Here is a 15,898-nt window from a genome sequence, read left to right on the forward strand (position 1 = left end):
TGGCCTTCAGGTGCTTTGGAAAATAGCTTGACCCCTTCCACTCTGTGGCAGCCCCTCAAGTATTGGAAGACAGCTATCATGTCTCCCCTGGTCCTTCTCTTCACTAGACTGGCCAGGCTCAGTTCCTGTAACCGTTCTTCATATGTTTTAGTCTCCAGTCCCCTCATCATCTTTGTTGCTCTTCTCTGCACTCTTTCTAGAGTCTGAACTTATTTTATAGTGTAGTGACCAAACTAAAGGGTTCCTCCAGAGTAATCCAAGCAGACATCTAGAATAATATCAAGATCCAATTTTTTTTTTCATGAAGATGATTAATCAATTTACAAGAATAATTAGTGAAGAATAACTGTTTTACAAGCCTGTTAAATCAAGAGAATCGGACACAACTGTTAGGTTCATTGATATTCATTCTTCATGTTGTTTGTTTTCTTTTGTGGAGAAAAAAATATTTTTTAATTAGTATTTACTTTAAAAACCCTTACTTTACAAAGATTTACAACTTTGGGAAGATGACTCAGACTGAGTATTGTATATCATTAAATAATAACTATAATAAAAAGGGAGATCAAAAAGGATAATTTTGTAATTAAAAATGCAATTAATTTGGACAGATCAATCCCATCAACCAACTTGATATAATAATATATAATTGGCCAAAACGTTAAGAAATTAGACACCCAGTACAAAAGCAGCTGAAATGATGGGAGTATGGAGGGGGAGGCAGTAAATCAAGAATTATCTCAATTCACTCATGAGATTTTGCTTGAGAAGGAGACATTTTGTAACATATTTTACTATGTGTTTGTAAGAAGTAAACCTCAAGTGATTTTTAAAAAAACTCACGGACATAACAAAAATAATACAATTTTTGAAGGATTTTTTTTTCTGTCTGAATTTTGAATTTCTCCCACATAGTCCATAGATCATATAAATATCTGAACAGATTAAAAACTTTAGAAGAGGCTATTTCAAGGCTGAACTGTGGGTTCCTTGGTGTTTTTTGGGCTTGGTTGTTTTATTAAGGATGTTTCATTACCAAACTTTGTAACATCTTTGGTGCCAGAAGAGAGTAGGGTTTGCCCTAGTACCTTCTAGAACTGATGGTGTTACCTAGATGGGTAATGAAACGTCTGCAAGAAAACAACCAAGCTCAGGGAGCACCAAGGACCCCATAAACATAAAAAAAAAAAAAAGCTACCATGTGGAACTCTACCTCAAAAAAATTATTGGGGCCCAAAATGAGAATTTTCCCTCATTTCCTCAAAATAGCATATATATTTTTTGGGGGGTTAGGGGAGGGATTGTATGATTTCTTATCAATAAAAAAGAAGCAACCCTTCAATGAGAAACTCAAGCTTGATCTAAGATGCCAACAATGTTTGCACGTATGTGAATCTCTATTTGGCGCCACTCAGAATGTCCAAAATTCTTCTCACCAACAAAGGCGACTAGATATGTGTGGCTGCTCAGATCCAAGCAAAGGTTTCTCATCAGTCAAGAGGTTTTGGATTGGGGGCTTTCACATCTCTTTGGGCCCAGTCCTGGTGTGTTCGTTGCTTAATGCAAGTAGTGAAGCTTCTGACGAATCAGCGATGTCACCCTGGAGCCCTTTCCCTTGACAGCATTCAGTACGAAGGTCCTTTGACAGAACCGACTTCAGTTAGCTGAGCTGAGGCAGAGGCCCCAAGGCAGACGACTGCCTCGCAAAACCCAGGGAGGCCAGAAGGCCCAGGTAAACCAGCACGTCCTGCTTCTCCTGGAGCACCTGGAACACCTCGCTCTCCATGTTTGCCATTGAGAGCTTGACCAGGTTGACCAGGGGGACCTGGAAAAAATGAAACCATGTACAGTTTATGATGGCGTGCCTTACCCTCTTCCACAACCACTATTGCTTCTCAAAGTTCTGAAGGCCCCATCACCACCTAAAAAGACTTGGGTGAAGTCTCAGAATTCATGTTCTAGTAGCCACGACTTACTGCCATCACCTTTCAGCAAGGAAGGCCTGAACAACAGCACCTGGACATGCAACAAACAAAATCTAACACCCAAGCTGATGTAAACTGGAGGCCAGCTAGCTCCTAATGGCCAATGCTTCAGGTCTGGTGAAGAAGGAACATGCAGACTGACGTCCCTTGAGAGCTCCAAAAGTTTCTACCTGGACCTGAGAGCTCTTGATATCAATTGTTTAGAACAGAGGTCTCCAATCTTGGCAACTTTAAGACTTGTGGGCTTCAACTCAGTGGTGAAATCCAATTTTTTTTACTAGCGGTTCTGTGGGCATGGCTTGGTGGGTATGGTGTGGTTTGGTGGGCGTGGCAGATTACTGCAAAATCTCCATTCCCACCCCACTCCAGGGAAAGGATACTGCAAAATCCCCATTCCCTCCCCACTCTAGGGGGAAGGATATTGCAAAATCTCCATTCCCTCCCCACTCCTGGGGGAAGGATATTGCAAAATCCCCATTCCCTCCCCACTCCTGGGGAAAGGATATTGCAAAATCCCCATTCCCTCCCCAGTCCTGGGGGAAGGATATTGCAAAATCTCCATTTCCACCCCACTCTGGGGCCAGCCAGAGGTGGTATTTGCCGGTTCTCCGAACTATTCAAAATTTCCACTACTGGTTTTCCAGAACCTGTCAGAACCTGCTGGATTTCACCCCTGCTTCAACTCCCAGAAGTCCTCAGCCAGCTGGCTGAGAAATTCTGGGAGTTAAAGTCCGTAAGTCTTAAAGTTGCCATGGTTGGAGACCCCTGGTTTAGAAAGCGGTGGTGGGCAGAAGACATTGTGGTGAAGCTAGACATCATCAAAGAGCCTCTATAGCCCAAGGTCTCTTCTGCCATTGTTTCTTCATACCACTGTTCTACTTCTCCAGATATAGATCTTTCACTCCTTTCTTGTAAGTACAAAATCTATCGTATCCATAACTAAATGAAGATGTATAACATCCCCCAAAGTCATCTCCTCCAGACCTTTTTGTGACAGCAACTCCTTCATCCCTCCCACCATGAAAAATGATTGAACAATTCCTTTCCTCTTTCCCAGTGAAGAGACAACAAAATCTTTCTCTAGGGAAACTGCTATGCTATAAAGAGAGAGTTACACTGCACTGATTTTATGACCTCAAATCCATAGCTGTAAACATATCAGCACTTTCTCTAAAACTGCAAAAGATCCACCTGTGGTTTATTTTGTGCAGTGTCGAGATGGAACTTTTCCACAACTATTTATTTTATTTATTAATCTTTAGGCCACCCATCTCCCCTAAAAGGTGACCCTGAGTGGCTCTGAATGTCCTCCAAGGATATCCCGTGTAGTGATTAGCTAGAATGACTGGGAATTCTAGAAATTATTCCACACTTGGAGGTGGAACCCAAACTTACAGGCCTGTTTCTCTCAAGGTAACTCAAAGGATCCTCTCACCTGGTATGCCTGGAGGCCCTGGCATCCCTTGATGTCCACGGCCAGGTTCTCCCTGGTCTCCTTTCTCACCCCTCTTTCCTGTGGGATAAGGAAACCACAAACGTTAACTCTTATTAGATTCACATTTTGTAGACCTACTGTTTGACTGGACCTCCTTTCCAGTTCTTTCCAATTAAAAGACAGCCGCAAGGATTTCAAAAACAAAAACATGTTTTAAATGGAACATTTAAATGGAACCCACACTGCATATCAGACATTAATACAATTGAGCGTGTCCAGAAATATTTCACAAGAAGAGTCCTCCACTCCTCTGCTCGTAACAAAATACTTTATGCCACCAGACTTGAAATTCTGGGCTTAGAAAACTTAGAACTACATCGCCTTCGGTATGACCTAAGCATAGCTCATAAAATCATCTGCTACAATGTCCTACCTGTCAATGAATACTTCAGCTTCAACCACAACAATACATGAGCATACAATAGATACACACTTAAAGTGAACCGTTCCAAACTCGATTGCAGAAAATATGACTTCAGTAACAGAGAGGTCAATGCCTGGAATGCACTACCTGACTCTGTGGCTTCATCCCAAACCCCCCAAAACTTTAACCTTAGACTGTCTACTGTTGACCTCACCCCATTCCTAAGAGGTCTGTAAGGGGTGTGCATAAGAGCACCAGCGTGCCTTCCGTCCCTGTCCTAATATTCCTTTTCACTTACTCTTTTCATGTATTCAAATTATGTTTATACTTATATATATTATCTAATATGTACTTGACAAAATAAATAAATAAATAAAATAAATAAATAAATCCAGGACAGAGAGAAAACACTTGGAAGAAGCTCAGGTTGGCTCCACCCTAATTCACTGGAGTGTAATAGGGGGAAAAGGAGAAAAATAACCAGGTTTTTAAAATTCTGTGGTTTGTTTGGTGGCTTCTGGTCAATGCTGACTCCTGATGACTGCCTGGACAAGTCCCTACAGTTTTCTTGGCAATGATTTTAGAAGTGGTTTACCACTGCATCCTTCCTAGGGCTAAGAGAGAATGACTGGCCCAAGATCACCCAGTTGGAATTGTGCCTAACGCAGAACTAGAACTCACAACCTTCTGTTTCTAGACTGGTTCCTTAACCATTACACCAAACTGAATCTCTAAGTATCTGTTATTATAGCCTTTATCCATATAATTCCAAAATATGGAGTCTGATCAGAGCCACCTCTAAGACCTGACACTAGCCCTTATCTCTAAGTAACTGACCTATAAAATGTAATCCATAGAAATCCTTAGCTGTTTCTGGTGCTTGGATGGATTATGCAGTTTCTATTTAGAAAATACTTCAGGAACCTTTTTTGATATCCTGCAATTATACTGGGATGACAACTCCCAATAACATGATTTATAATGGAAAAACAAAACAAAACTTTTCATAGCGTGTGAGACTGAAAAAGGGAGAACAGGAGGATCCACTGTGGAATCCTAAGTGGTAGAGGCTGAATTCAGTTCAGGATGAATTTTCAGTGGCACCAAGATAAAGGTGCCATCCAAAATATTAGGGGATTGAACAGATGTTCCTGGTAAGATTCTCTAGGCCAGGGGTCTCCAACCTTGTCAACTTTAAGACTTGTGGACTTCAACTCCCAGAATTCTTCAGCAAAGCAAAGCTGGCTGAGGAATTCTGGGAGTTGAAGTCTACAAGTCTTAAAGTTGACAAGGTTGGAGACCCCTGCTCTAGGGAATTAATTCCAGATGTTGTTAATATCCAATAAGTAGAGATGAGGCATCTAGCTTTTGGGCACTTGACTCTTGGTGAGAGTAATTCTTCTCCCAGTATGAATCAAGTCTTCTTTAGCAAGATTTGTTGAAAGGTTGGCAAAGGAAGAATTCCCTATTTAGAACCCACATGTTTCCTAAAGAATTGGATGGGCTATTTTGTAATTTCTTTCTAATGGTTTCTCTGGGAACTTCAAGGATAAAGTTCTTCACGTTGATCAGGAATAAATTTGCAGGTGTCTATTCACGTCTTCTAAACCCTCATCAGATAACAAAACCTTACATGAAGTTCCCATGCCAAGACCTCTACCTACCTTTGGGTCCAGTGTTGCCTATCTGTCCAACAGCTCCTAGGATTCCTGGAAGACCACGGGAACCAGGATGTCCATGGGGGCCTTGGGAGCCAGGTGGTCCAGGAGGCCCTGGAGGGCCGGGTGGTCCCATCATGCCACTTCCACCCAAAGTTTCTCTTTTCGCACTCACAGCTAACTCGGCCAGTTGTTCTGGAAGGCAAAGATGAAAAGAGAAGCTTCATCTCCCAGGTGTCCTCCGCCATCCTTCCCAAATTCAGGAGGTTGACCGTGAAGGCATGTTTCTCCACAAATGTACTTTGCTCCTCAACAGCTGTGTTTACACAACGGCGTTAATTACCATCCTAGCAGCTGTATTTGCACAACATGATGAGCTGGATTAGTTTTCATTCGGTTCAACGATTTCTAGATTAATGTTTTATACGAACCCGGCTAGTTTGTTAGCTTACGATTCAAGTTACTGAAGTAGACATTCAGAAAATGGATTAAATCATAACCAGGTATTCTGTAACTGCTGCTTGATTCCTGGGAACTTGGAAGATATGAATATGGAACAGTTGTACCCTGTTTCCCCGAAAATAAGACATCCCCTGATAATAAGCCCAATCGGGCTTTTGAGCACATGTACTGAAATAAGCCGTCCCCGAAAATATTTAAAAGCAGAGCTGGAAATCAGATAATATGGCAAGAAGAGTCCTGTCTTGTTCCACGTGCCCCAAAATAATAAGACCTCCCCGAAAATAAGGCCAAGCGCTTATTTTGAGGTTCAAAAAAAATATAAGATAGGGTCTTATTTTCGGGGAAACACGGTACATATCTTTTATTCAACCTCCCAATCTAGCCTATAGCTTTTGTATTCCCTGATGGTTCTTCCTTCAGGAATTGATCCTGCTTAGCTTTTGAGCCTGGGCAATATTGACTAGGGATTGCCTCTGCTTAGATCAGGGGTGGGGTACGATGGCCCTTTTATGACTTGTGGACTTCAACTCCCAGAATTCCTGAGCCAGTCATGGTGGCTCAGGAATCCTGGGAGTTGCAAGTCCACAAATCATAAAAGGGCCATCGTTCCCCATCCCTGCCTTAGATCCTGAGTCTTACATATTAAAATGGCTGGCTCAGGAATTCTGGGAGTTGAGGTCCACAAGACATAAAGGGGCCTTGTTCTCCACCCTGACTTAGATGGTACTAAAAACTGGCCAGCAGAATTTCAATGGGGCAAAATTCAGGCTGTAGTTAGGGAGAGTTGGGGATGGATTTTAAGCACGAGGATGGAGGTTCACACAAGCCCATTTCAATGAAACATGCTAAAAAAGTCACACATTTCGAGGGATGTCACATAACGTCAATCAGGAAACCCAGCTGCAACCCCCAAATACGTCTCCAGACGAGTACCAGGCCCAGAGGGATCAATCACTGCCAAGTTTGTGGTATTTGATTCATGAGCTTTAATTTCCATTTGGCCCTGGGTCATCACATTGGTTAGTGTGTGGTTTGGCCAGTGGTGCCCTTTTGATACACTGACCTTGTAGCATCTTGATCACGACATCAACAATATGCTGATCTCCGGTGTCCCTGCCCTGGAGAATGGAAGAGAAGCCGAGGATTGTGATCTTCTCCTACATCATCACACCAGCAACATTCTTAAATCAGTTTGTCAGGACCTGAGATCCCCGCAGGGAGGCTTCAAGTTTATTATACTCAAGCAGTGTCTGTAAAAAAACTGGTCTGCTTTAAGACTTCAATTGCCTACCAGCATCTGGGCTCGAGCCTGTCATTCCTTTCCCCACCCTCACACCCCACACCCCACACCCAGAAATCTTCAGCCACAGATGCTTTTTAGTGGAAATTTATATGCTGGATAGATGATGATGATGATGATGATGATGATAATAATAATAATGATAATAATAATACCCTGTTTCCCCGAAAATAAGACATCCCCTGATAATAAGTCCAATAAGGCTTTTGAGAGCATGCACTAAAATAAGCCCCCTCCCCCCGAAAATAAGCCCTCCTGAAAATATTTAAACACAGAGCTGGAAATCAGGTAAGATGGCAAGAGGAGCCCCGTCTTGGTCCACGCACCCCAAAATAATAAGACCTCCATGAAAATAAGGCCAAGCGCTTATTTCAGGGTTCAAAGAAATATAAGACAGGGTCTTATTTTCAGGGAAACATGGTAATAACAACAACTTTATTGTCACTGTACGTGTATACACAGTATACCCATACAACAAAATTCACTTAACACCCAGAGACCAGACCCAATTCACATGACAATCCCCACCCACCACAATTCCCCACCCCTAAACCACCCAAACATCCACACAACGGACCAAGTAATGCTGTCCAACAGCTCACTCATGGTGGCTCTTTAGTTCATTGTTGAGTGCATCTTATACGCCAAAAAATCCGGTATTTATATGTATATGTATATGCATCTGTACCAGTATATACTGTATGTATAGACAGAGATGATTGAGATGACTGAGACAGAGATAGGGAGAGAGAGAGAAAGAAAGAGAAAGAGGGGGAGAGGGAGAGAGAAAGACAGAGAGATGTTGCTATAGTTTAATTAAAACATTACAAAAAACTCAGGAATAGGAAGTTATGGTGCTTAGCATTCCTCTTGCAACCACGTAAGCGGAAGGTCCTTGACTTCAGCTTACATGGTTTCAAGAGGAATGCTAAGAACCATATTTTCCTACTCCTGAAGATCCTTCACTTACACCGCTTGTAGTCCTGGTGCTTCGCCAGAATGTCTTTCATGAAAGCGAAATTGTATTTAAATGCTGGCACTCTGGAGGAACGTCTCTGCATCTAGCAGATTATCTCAGTGAGAAGGGACTTGTGCAGGGGCACCTCAGAAGAGACCTGCCAAACAGTCTGTTTTTTTCACAGTAATGAAATGGCTCTCAAAAGTCAAGGATCAAAGGATCAAAGTCCTTCCAAAGCAGACTCATTTCAAGTTGGAGTGGGCAGCCCCCTCGAAGACTGAACCTCTGAAGGGGGAAGGGTTGAGTCACCCAATGAAAGAGGCACCCTGCAATTGGAAGGCCAGGTCAGAGCAGTAGCACACTAATCTTTGACAAGTATCCCAAGTAAGGTCAGTACTCCCCAGTGGTGAAATCTAAAATTTGTTACTACCAGTTTTGTGGATGTGGCTTGGTGGGAAGGGGGGGTTAATGTGACTGGGTGGGTGTGGCCAATGTTTTTTTTTTTTTACTTTTAAAACCATTTTTTCTACAACCTCTTCGGTGAAGAGGTTGTAAAAAAAATGCTTTCAAAAGGCTCAGACGATCCCAGCTGAGTTGCCTGATCGGCAGAGGTTTTTTTAAAAAGCCTCTGCCAATCAGGCAACTCAGCTGGGATCGTCAGAGGCATTTAAAAGAAAAAAAGGGTTTTTTTTCTTTTAAATGCCTCTGACGATCCCAGCTGAGCCGCACGATCATCAGAGGCTTTTTTTTTTTACTTTTAAAAGCATTTTTTTCACCGAAGAGGTTGTAGAAAAAATGCTTTTTAAAATTTAAAAGAAAGCCTCTGATGATTGCGCAGCTCAGCTGGGCAATGGGGGGGAGGCAGGGATTTTTGCTACCGGTTCTCCGAACCACCCGCCTCCATCGCTACCGGATCGGGCAATTCCATGCCAGAAAAATTCTGCCTAAGATGATGATACTTAATTAGAAGACAGAACTTGCATGCACAGGCCCATAATGAAACCTCCCCAGTAGATCTTAAAAGAAAAAGAAGATCTTAGAGATCTACTCTTCTGTAGTGAGGTATATAACAGGTTGACACCATCCTTCAGAGGGTGTGGAAATGAACCCCTAAAATTCTCCTCAACGGCCACACAGGATAAAGAATTCTGAACTTCAAGTCTGTACATTTTATAGTTAACAGTAACAAGAGCTGGAAGGGATCTTGGAGGTCATCTAGTCCAACCAGTGGGGAAATCCAATTTTTTTTACTACCAGTTCTGTGGGTGTGGCTTGGTGGGCAGGGAAGGGGAAGGATACTGCAAAATCCCCATTCCCTCCCCACTCCTGGGGAAACGATATTGCAAAATCTCCATTCCCACCCCACTCTGGGGCCAGCCAGAGGTGGTACTTGCCGGTTCTCCGAACTGCTCAAAATTTCCGCTACCGGTTCTCCAGAACTTGTCAGAACCTGCTGGATTTCACCCGAGTCCAACTCCCTGCTCACGCAGGAGACTTGTACTAGGGATTCGAACTGCCGAACTGCCGACCTTTCTGATTGACAAGCTCAAATGTCTTAGCCACTGAGCCACCTAACTGCCGATAGGCCAGCTCTGGAGTGGCATGCCACCACGACATGGAACTTTTATGACATTTACTTACCGGGGCACCTCGCAACCCAGGCATTCCAGGTACACCACGTTCCCCATTAGGTCCTCGAGGGCCAGGAGGTCCTGGGAAACCTCTGACTCCAGGTGCTCCGATGTCTCCAGGAGGTCCAGGAAAACCAGGCTCCCCACGGATGCCTGGCTGTGAAAAGGACAAGAGCAGTGGTTCTTAACCTCAGCAACTTTAAGTTGTGTGGTCTTCAACTCCCAGAATTCCCCAGCGGGTGTGCCCATGATTCAATTAACAATCGGAAGTGGAACTGCTGGAAGTGTCATTGTAAATTGACATAGTCATGGGATTTTTTCACTTAGCAAGTGAGTTGCTGGGCCCAATTAACTGAGCACCGCCTGTATTAAAATCCCATCAAATGGTGAGAAGCAAAACTAGAAACAGATGCATCCATTTTAATTTTTAATGCGGTAAATATCAAAAAGTATAACTCATATAAACAAAAAACTCTTTTGGGATCCTCCAATAATTTTTAAAAGTGAGAAAGGCGTCCTGAGAGGAAAGGAAAAAAAAAAAAAGAAAAGATCCAGCTATTTTAAAAATCATTGATGCAAAAATCTTCCAGCGAGTAACAAACGTGGCTTTGTATTATGTTAAAGAAAATTGCCTGATGTTTGCCTTAACATTTATTATCAATTTTTTATTCTTTGCTATTTGAAGGTGTTAAAAATGTAAAACAGTGCAATTATATGGTGCATGCAAGGGATAAGCTACAGAGATATAAAAACTATTTTTTATATAAAGTTGCAGATCCGCCAAAATTATCATTTTGTTCTTAGCATAAGTAACCCATTATTCAAGCCTTTTTTCCCGCATAAGAAAAATTATTTCTCATCCCCAATCATAAAAGTTATTATATATTTTTCCATATTTATATATATATGTGGATACCCAAGATAAACCACAATGATCAAAATCAGATACAATAGCAAATAATTACCTGCCCCTTTGGTCCAGGTTCCCCCAATTCACCCTAAAAATAAAGAACAAAGAGAAATGTTTAGGTGAGGCTCCAAATAGGTAAAGAGGTTTTGAGACTTCTGGGGAAGAACAATTAACCAGTGGAACAGAAGTTGCCTTCAGAAGCAGAGGGCGCTCCATCACTGGAGGCTTTTAGAGACTGGACAGCCACTTGTCTGACTGAAATGGTATAGGGCAGTGATGGATAACCTTTTTGTCATCGCGTGCCGAAAGTGCCTGCACCCATAATGCAATGCGCAACACCCCCATCGCTCTATGACCCCCGCGCATGCATGCGCAACACCCCACCCTCCCCCTGTACCCGTGCGCATGACCCCCAGTGCTCCGCCCAACCCCTCACACATGCATGTGCAAACCCCCCACCCAGTTTTGGGCCTAGCAGGCCTCCCTGCAGCCTCCTGGGACCAAAAATGGGCCGCGGCGGACCCCCCGCTCCCCCCGCATGCGTGTGCAACCCTCTTGGCCCCAGCATGCGCACGCATCTCCCGTATGCACCTCCCCCTCACGCATGCATGGCAGAGACCCGAAAATCAGCTGGCCGGCAGGAGGCATGCGCGCATGCAGGATGGAGCTGAGCTGGGCGATGGCTCACGTGCCCACGGAGAGGGCTCCGCGTGCCACTTGTGGCACGTGTGCCATAGGTTCGCCATCACGGATATAGGGCCTCCTGCTTGAGGAGGCTGGACTAGAATACCTCCAGGGTCTCTTCCAACTCCGTTATTTTATCAAGGAGCTGGCAAATTAACCAGCTTCTCAGAATTCCTCTCTGGACACGGAGAGGACACAGGATCACCCACATTAACTCCAGACAGCAGCTCTCCATCAGGAGACTGTAAGACATGGTCTCCAGCAGGTACAGAGCTCTGGGAGCCAAGGGAATGGCTCTTTCACTCAAAGGACAGTCAGCCCCTTGAAAGGATGCTGGAGTCACCTATTTCCTTTCTTAATCACTTCTGGAAATTGCTCGTTAATAATTAAAAGGGATGGACTTCAACTTCCTCCTGCTGGCTGGAGAATTCTGGGTGTTGAAGTCCACCCCTGTTAAAAGGGCTGAGATTAAGAAACTTTGCTGTAGATCTTCTCACCTTCTGCCCCTTTCCTCCAGAAAGGCCTTCAACACCAGGATTCCCCTATGAGAAAAGAAGAATAAGCCATAATAATAATCTGTCAGTGTATAAGAGTTCATGAATTGGAATAGACATGGCAACAGGTCAGCCAACAGGGACTATTTGGTGACTCAGATAGTTTGGAGCCTGGGTGTGGTTTAGCTTGACTGTTATGTATAAAAGAGTTATTTGTCCTTGCATCATTGCTTCTGTGATTATATAGATTCTGTGCTTCTGGATTCTGAGTTCTGGTTTCTGCTGCATGGGTATTGTATACATGCATCATGCTTTATGCTACTACATATAAAGAAGTTTCTTTATACGTGAATCCTGCTGAATTCTTCACTTGTGTGCTGGATGGATTGCTGCAAACTCTAACACAGTCCTTTCATGCAATGAACACTGCCACTGCCTCATCAGGCTGCTCCAGGCAAGGAGGGCAGCGCTGCACAGGTACAGAAAAGTGCTTTCTCTCTTCACCCTCTACCAACCACCAGCCAACTGAAGGAGCCTACTGTGACTATGCAAAACTGGTCCCACTTGGCTTCTTCTCCCACCCCCTGCAGCTCACTTATTTATTTTTTATTTCTAATTGACCTCACACAGACCAGACATGGACAGTCAGAGGGCTAGATGTGGCCCGGGGACCATAAAATGCCCAGGTCTGATCTGGAAGGTCCTAGATCAGAGGTCTTCAAACTTGGCAACTTAAAGACTTGTGGACTTCAATTCCCAGAATTCTCCAGCCAGCATAGCTGGCTGGAGAATTCTGGGCGTTGAAGTCCACAAGTCTTAAAGCTGCCAAGTTTGAAGACCTCTGCCCTAGATGAAGAGAGGCCCTCTAGCTACTGGAGCAGAGAGAAGATGCTTCTTAACTTTTAAGTTTGGAGATAGCTTGACCTCTGGACAGAGACATCCACAGGATCTGATGCTTCAAGTCAACAGAATGAAAATAACATTGTGGGCATGGCAATGATTGACTGCGCCCCTTTTATACATGTCCGTCTTTAGATCTGCTGGTGGAATTGATAGGGTCAAGCTCAGTCAGCCCACTTTTTGGGGGCTGGGGCTGGCTATGTAGAAGGGTTCTCCCTCCTGCTACATTTCCTCCCCATTTGAAGAGGAGTCAACTGCAACCTCCAAAATTCAGCCATTTTATTGCATACCAGCAGTGTAATTTCAAGGATCCTGGTAGGGGGGGGGGGTAGAGGCAGCAAAGGCATTCTGGGGGGAGGGCTGCAGGAAGCCCACCTAATCCATATCGTAGAAGCCCATTTGAGCTGCAGTTGACTCAAATAATCAGCCAATCGGAGGGGAAACGTTGCTGATTTTTTTGCAAAAAGAGATTCTTAGCTCATCGTGCAGATTGCTTGGGGAAAAAAAGACCTTGAAAAGCTTTGGAGAAATCCTGCCTTAATGAATGCACTAATAAAAGAAAGCTGGAGGGTTCTTATCTCACTTCTCGAGATTCTGTATTCTAACCCAGAATTGTTGGTCTTAAAGCTCCTTAAAGGAAGCCCGTGTGAATCTTACTTCTAGGAACATGGGCTGCAGTTGTGAGAATTCGATACCCGTTTTTCTCCGTTATCCCAGGCCATTTAAACTTTCCACTTGCCCGCATGTGCCGAGACTCTCTGAGCTAACAGAAATCTTTCTGTTTTTCCTTATTTATTTCATAGTTATTGACCAGGCTGCATCTGCTGCTGTTTCTCCATTGATTTCTATGGATTAATTGTATAACTCTTTGTATGTTTTGTTAGCTGCCTAGGGAATATTTTATGCTGAAGGCACCGCCAGAACAAAACTTAAAAGAAATTAATTATGATCAAAAGAGTAGGCAATAAATTGCTGGTTGCTTCACTAGGGTAGCTGTGTAGTAACGATGATTAAAAGGGAGGAAAAAATGCAACAGATGTACTTACGATGCCGCCTTTGGATCCACTTCTTCCCGGGAAGCCCTACAGAGAAGAAAAGGGGAAAATATGAAATTTAGAAGATGTGGAATCAAGCACTCTGAGAAGGTTTTCAATGGGTTTATTCCAGATGGTTTGGGACTACACAATTCCCAAATTGAATAGCCAGGAAAACTAGATAATCTAATCATGACCACTATCATTTGGGAATGACTAGACTGATGCCAGTTATGGGATTTCAATGGATAGCTGGTTGGCTACTACAGAAAACCAAATAATTCTGATCCCACAACAGGGGTGAAATCTACTTACCTTCCCACCGTGCACACACCGTGCGCACATGCTTTCTTTGCTTGCGCACATCATGTGCACACTTGGACCCTTTGCGCATGCACAAACCCTTCTGCTCATGCCCAGAGGGTAAAAAACAGGTTACTTCCTGGTTAAAACTAAGAAGTAACGACGACTGGGCGGGTGGGTGGAGCCTCGTGCCGCCATCGCTACCGATTCTCTGAACCACCGGCCTCCGTTACTACCGGTTCGGTCGAACCGGTCCGAACCAGGAGCATTTCACCTCTGTCCCACAAGGTTCTTATATTGTTCTTACTAGCAGCATTCTAATTAACAATCCAAGTCCCTATTCTGGGCCATCAACTTCAATGTTATCCAGATCAAGACAAGCCACTTTTTGGCTCATTCAGGGTCTCAATGAGGACTAAGAGTGTTAAGAACTGCCTTGTAGGCCGATGGTGGTAGGGCTGAATAAAGGAGTAGGCAGAGCTACAGCCCAAAGTGATATAATGCTATATGAGAAAGACCTTGGAGCAGGGGTGGGTTCTATTTACCTTTACTACCGGTTCACATCATGCCCGCACGCTCGCGCATGCGCACTCTTCTGCACATGCGCAGATCACCTATGATGACGTCTGGGTCAGTGGACAGAGCTTCCCACTGGTTTTACTACCGGTTCCTGCAAACCGGTCCGAACCGGGGGGCAACCCATCACTGCCTTGGAGGTAAGAGATGCTGCCAAGGAAATGGTCAGATAAGAGAGGACATAATCCGCAGCGGCATAATGAAAGATGTAAGCCTTCCGAGTTAGACCAGGTAAGAAGAAACAACCAGATGACAAATATCTGTAACCCAGGGGTAGGATGAGGATGGGTTCTCCAAGCTTGTGGTTGGTTTCCGAATGTTTTGTTACCAGACTAGGTTACATCTTCAATGGAGGTTAGGGGGTGTCTGTGTTCTTCTGTTTATAAGGGCTTCAGGTGTGGGTATGTCAAGTGAGGGTCTTGTGACGAGCCAGCTGTGAGTCATCAGTGAGTCTTGTGATGGGTTTTGTGATGTGTCTTCTGATAAGGAGATTACATCAGGTCCCACTGACCGACAACCAGCCTACGAACCCCTCAGATTCCAAATCAACCACACAGCCAACCAGAGACAGCACCGACCCTCAAACAACCCACGCAATCCCTACCACAGGGGTGAAATCCAGCAGGTTCTAACAAGTTCTGGAGAACCGGTAGTGGAAATTTTGAGAAGTTTGGAGAACCGGCAAATACCACCTCTGTCTGGCCCCAGAGTGGGGTGGGAATGGAGATTTTGCAGTATCCTTCCCTTGCCACGCCCACCAAGCCAAGCCACGCCCACCAAGCCACGCCCATAGAACCGGTAGTAAAAAAAATTGGATTTTACCACTGCCCCACTACCAGTTCACCTCGCAATGACACCTCCCCATCACAAGACTCACTGATGACTCACCACAAGACCCTCACTTGACACACCCACACCTGAAGCCCTTATAAACAGAAGTAAAATGACACTGACACCTCCTAAATTCCGCTGAAGATGTTACCTAGCCTGGTAATGAAATGTTCAGGAACCAAACCAGGAGCTTGGAGAATGAACCCTCAACCACAACCAGATCAGCTAATTGTACTTTACTGTAAGTCTGCGTAAACAGAATATTGCAAGTACAAATCACCTTTTGAGCCCGAGAACTTAGGAAGGGCCTTCT

General features: G+C 44.1%; 1 protein-coding gene across 1 annotated transcript in view; it reads right to left on the bottom strand.

Moving 5' to 3' along the window:
- Positions 1-412: 412 nt before the first annotated feature.
- Positions 413-15,898, bottom strand: part of COL9A2 (collagen type IX alpha 2 chain) — a 71,560-nt gene continuing 56,074 nt past the window's right edge. Inside the window, exons 25-32 of the mRNA XM_070949512.1 lie at positions 13,888-13,923; positions 11,945-11,989; positions 10,819-10,851; positions 9,864-10,010; positions 7,028-7,082; positions 5,509-5,697; positions 3,421-3,498; positions 413-1,825 (exon numbers count right to left, since the gene is read on the bottom strand). Of these exons, the coding sequence (XP_070805613.1) occupies positions 1,626-1,825; positions 3,421-3,498; positions 5,509-5,697; positions 7,028-7,082; positions 9,864-10,010; positions 10,819-10,851; positions 11,945-11,989; positions 13,888-13,923 (783 nt within the window). The 3' untranslated portion in view covers positions 413-1,625. The remainder of the gene's footprint in view (positions 1,826-3,420; positions 3,499-5,508; positions 5,698-7,027; positions 7,083-9,863; positions 10,011-10,818; positions 10,852-11,944; positions 11,990-13,887; positions 13,924-15,898) is intronic.

The sequence above is a fragment of the Pituophis catenifer genome, unplaced genomic scaffold (genome assembly GCF_029215685.1).
Source record: "Pituophis catenifer annectens isolate HBS135680 unplaced genomic scaffold, rPitCat1.0.hap2 SCAF_9, whole genome shotgun sequence".
NCBI classification, from domain to species: domain Eukaryota; kingdom Metazoa; phylum Chordata; class Lepidosauria; order Squamata; family Colubridae; genus Pituophis; species Pituophis catenifer.